At 43.2% G+C, this 3,830-nt stretch overlaps 1 protein-coding gene across 1 annotated transcript in view; it reads right to left on the bottom strand.

Moving 5' to 3' along the window:
- Nucleotides 1-3,586, bottom strand: part of LOC122560810 (5'(3')-deoxyribonucleotidase, mitochondrial-like) — an 18,600-nt gene extending 15,014 nt beyond the window's left edge. Inside the window, exon 1 of the mRNA XM_043711923.1 lies at nt 2,532-3,586. Within this exon, the coding sequence (XP_043567858.1) occupies nt 2,532-2,864 (333 nt within the window). The 5' untranslated portion in view covers nt 2,865-3,586. The remainder of the gene's footprint in view (nt 1-2,531) is intronic.
- Between the last annotated feature and the right edge of the window lie 244 nt (nt 3,587-3,830).

The following is a 3,830-nucleotide window of genomic DNA, read 5'->3' as shown; positions in this document are numbered from 1 at the left end:
TCTTTACCCAGAGAGTGGTGGGGGCATGGAATGCGCTGCCTGTGGGAGTGGCAGAGTCAGAAACATTGGTGACCTTTAAGCGGCAATTGGATAGGTACATGGATAGGTGCTTAATCTAGGACAAATGTTCGGCACAACATTGTGGGCCGAAGGGCCTGTTCTGTGCCGTATTATTCTATGTTCTGTGTACGCACAACAGACCAGATATGCTGTTGACTACTTATTGGTCCAACAAGGAAGGGTCTGGTCAATGGTGGGAAATAAATGCATTACCCACGTTACAGATGAATCATACAATATAATACACGCGATTCAGTCCATTCAGCACCAGTTAGATGATTTCAGTCAGGCCCCTCGGGACGTAGAAGACAGGCTCAGGTGGCTGTTCGGGGATCCTGGAGATCCTATTAACTTCATGTGCTAGTAATTTTTGCTGTCCTACTCATTGCATGTTGCATCTCAATGACTTGCTTAAACACTGGCTGCGGGATCTTTATGAATAAGCTGCTAAGGCCCTTCTCAGCCGCTATCTAGGGGACTTATCATGAAATGATAAAAGGGTGGAATGTAATGTTAAAACATTAAATTGCACTATCTCTCTGGACATTAATGTAATATTAAAGGATTAAACTGTACTGTCTTTCTCCAAGAAGCTGAACATTCTGGAAGTGGGTGGGGTGACATTCTGTCTCACAGACAGCCTGCAGGAATGTGGATGACTATTCATTGTGATCCACACTTCATTTGGGCAGCCATTTACTACTATTTTAATGCAAATATCAAATTAAACTCTCATCCAGTCCCTTCCATTCAGAAATGCTTTCATAGCCATCCACCAGTCAATCAAATTTGTTTGCGTGATCATGCCCCGATACTGAAGTATGTCACACCTATATTGTTCAGGGTAGTGGAGCCAGAACTCATTTGTAGGGCCGCCCCAAAGCTAGGATATATCACCCCTGCATTGTCTTGGGGAATTATGCAGTCAGGAAATCGTTTGCATAACGATTCCCCAGGATTAGGGCATTTACATTATCTCTGAGGATGACCTCATCCTACCATTGTACCTGGGGTAATGTGTGGTTATGGGGGGCGGGGGGGGGTGGGAGTGACCGGAGTACCTGTGAGCATTCCCAACTGACCTGTATAAAAGGGATGTGTTTCCTTTGTTCTGGCCTTCTTTTCACTCAACTTTGCACGCCTGCGAAGAGTGTCAAAGGGGGTCACCTAGCTTGTACAGGCTGTAATAAACTTTAACTGTTTGCACAAGTTGGTGTGTATGAATTGCATTTCGTGTGTGAAACCTCAGGAAAAGAACCTAAAAGTACCAGCTTTATTCCCCCATCTTTCTCAGTGCAGGCCTCCCCTCCCTTTCATTCCTGGTGCAAGCCTATGCCTGTTCCCAATCCTGGTGTTGGCCTTTGTCCCTGATCCTGCCACGGAGGGCTGATCCCATGTCTGTTTCGCTTTTGACTGAGCCTCCCCAGTCCCTCAGTAGCACACTGTGTCTGGGTTGGTGAGTCAGTTGGCAGAATAGCTGTTTTGCAATGCAGAATAATGCCAACTGCACAGTCTCAATTCCAGTACTATTTGAAGTCACCATGAAGGACTCACTTTCACAACTTGGCTGCTTATTTGGGGTATGGTAACTGTCAGGTTAAACTCAGAACTAATTCTCTCTAATAGCGATTTTTAATTCATGGCTTGTTAAATGTGGTGGTATCAATGGCTAATGTACTTTCTGTTGTGTTTTGCAGCCAGGTGATATCTTAGGCCTTGAATGCATGGGGGCCATTTTGGCATTAGAAATAAACTCTCCAGATTAAAAAATCAAAAATCTTTTGTTTGAAAGTTTTTCACATTGCAAGTAGACATCTAGCAAGATATGTTTCAGTTAATTCGTTTTTTTGCTGTGCTTTAACCTATACAAATATAAAGCTTTAACATTTCTATTTTCATTGTCATAGAGATGTACAGCATGGAAACAGACCCTTTGGTCCAACCCAATCTAGTCCCACCTGCCAGCACCCGGCCCATATCCCTCCAAACCCTTCCTATTCATATACCCATCCAAATGCCTTTTAAATGTTGCAATTGTACCAGCCTCCAGCACTTCCTCTGGCACCTCATTCTATACATGTACCACCCTCTGCGTGAAAAAGTTGCCCCTTAGTTGGAAATGCAAAGGGTCCTCTTAAACTTGACATAGTGTAGGGCCTCCCAATGTCATAAACTGGCTGTGGGGTCATGATTGATGAAAAGTCAGACATCTAAAGCATGTGCATGTCTCTTTCCATTGATGGATGACCTGCTGAGTGTGTCCAGCCTTTTTTTATTATATCACATTTCTGGCATTCATTGTTTTTATTTTAATCTGCCAATTACTAATGTTTGTTATACATTTTTTACAAGAGATAGTGTATATTGCAGCTGTAAAGCGTGGGTGCGAGATGTGGGAGTGACACTATTACTGCGATGTTACATGTGCAAAACTAATATCAAACCGCTGCAGCAATCGCCTTTCCACTTACACAGAGATCAGGCTGCAGTTCTCCATACTGTGTCGAAACCCAGAAACCTCTGCGATCTTGAAGCTCGATGTAGGGATCTTCGGGATACGTGTCCCTGAACTTCTTCAAGAATCCACCTTCGAAATCAGCCAACACCCCGTCCATGTCTACCAGCACCCGCAGCCTGGCTCCAGCACTGTGATGCCCTGCACAAACAGACTTGATCACTGCGCCGAGCACTTTGTTCCCCGATCTCCGGAGATTTGCCAGTCGAGCCAGGAAGATCATGCTCAGGTACAGTGGGCAAAATGAAAAGCAATCCTCCCAAAGCGGAAATCGATTTTGTTTTTGCATTTATAGGAAAGAGAAAACACACTATCACTGAGTCATATGCATTCAATGGAGGTAGCCGTCGGTATATTCCTGCATTCCCATGGTTTGCAGATAATTTACATCGGCGTTCTAATTATAAAGTGTTTACTTGCACAGTGACGGAACACACTGGATTTGCATTTGAGTGTTCTACCGAGAGGTCAAAATACTTCAGTATTCTGCAATGATGGAAGTCACACCTTCCGGCGCTTACAAAACTGACAAGACCCTTCTCATATGAAGCAACTGTAAACGACCGCTCGTTTAATCTCCGGAAATTACGCCCTCTCCTCTTAAAGCTATAAAGGCACCCGAATTTGCAGGGTTCTTGTCCAATCGAGGCAATGTCTGCAAAACGTCTAGAGGGACGATGTTTGTAATTTTCCGCAAGGAAAATTTTCCAAGAGCGATGTCACAAACAAAATCATCAAAGCAAGGCAGCAATTTACAACCTGCCTTTTCATCGAAATGTTGTAGGAAAAATATTTACACTTCAAATAAAAAAAAGCTTTCAGACTGCCAAACTACAGCGCGACAACTCGTAAACGTCAATAAAAAGGTCTCTTTGAATTTTTTAAAATTTATGACACTCTACATTCTTCCAAAAAAAATCCACAGATGTTGACGATAAGGGTAAAAGCTAATTACTGCGGATGCTGGAATCTGAAACCAAAAGAGAAAACGCTGGAAAATCTCAGCAGGTTTGGCAGCATCTGTAAAGGAGAGAAAAGAGCTGACGTTTCGAGTCTAACTGACCCTCTGACAAGAAGGAAATTAGGAAACCAGATGGGGTTTTACTACAGCCTGGTATTTGGATGGTCATCATTAGTGGTACTGGTGTGTTATGATGTTTATAAGAAGTCATAAAGTTTTAGAGATGTACAGCAACTAAACAGACCCTTCCATCCAACTTGTCTATGCCAACCAGATATCTTAAATAAATCTGGT

The sequence above is a fragment of the Chiloscyllium plagiosum genome, chromosome 21, assembly GCF_004010195.1.
Source record: "Chiloscyllium plagiosum isolate BGI_BamShark_2017 chromosome 21, ASM401019v2, whole genome shotgun sequence".
NCBI classification, from domain to species: domain Eukaryota; kingdom Metazoa; phylum Chordata; class Chondrichthyes; order Orectolobiformes; family Hemiscylliidae; genus Chiloscyllium; species Chiloscyllium plagiosum.
The sequence above is the reverse complement of the archived record's forward strand: the minus strand, read 5'-3'. Positions and strand labels throughout refer to the sequence as shown.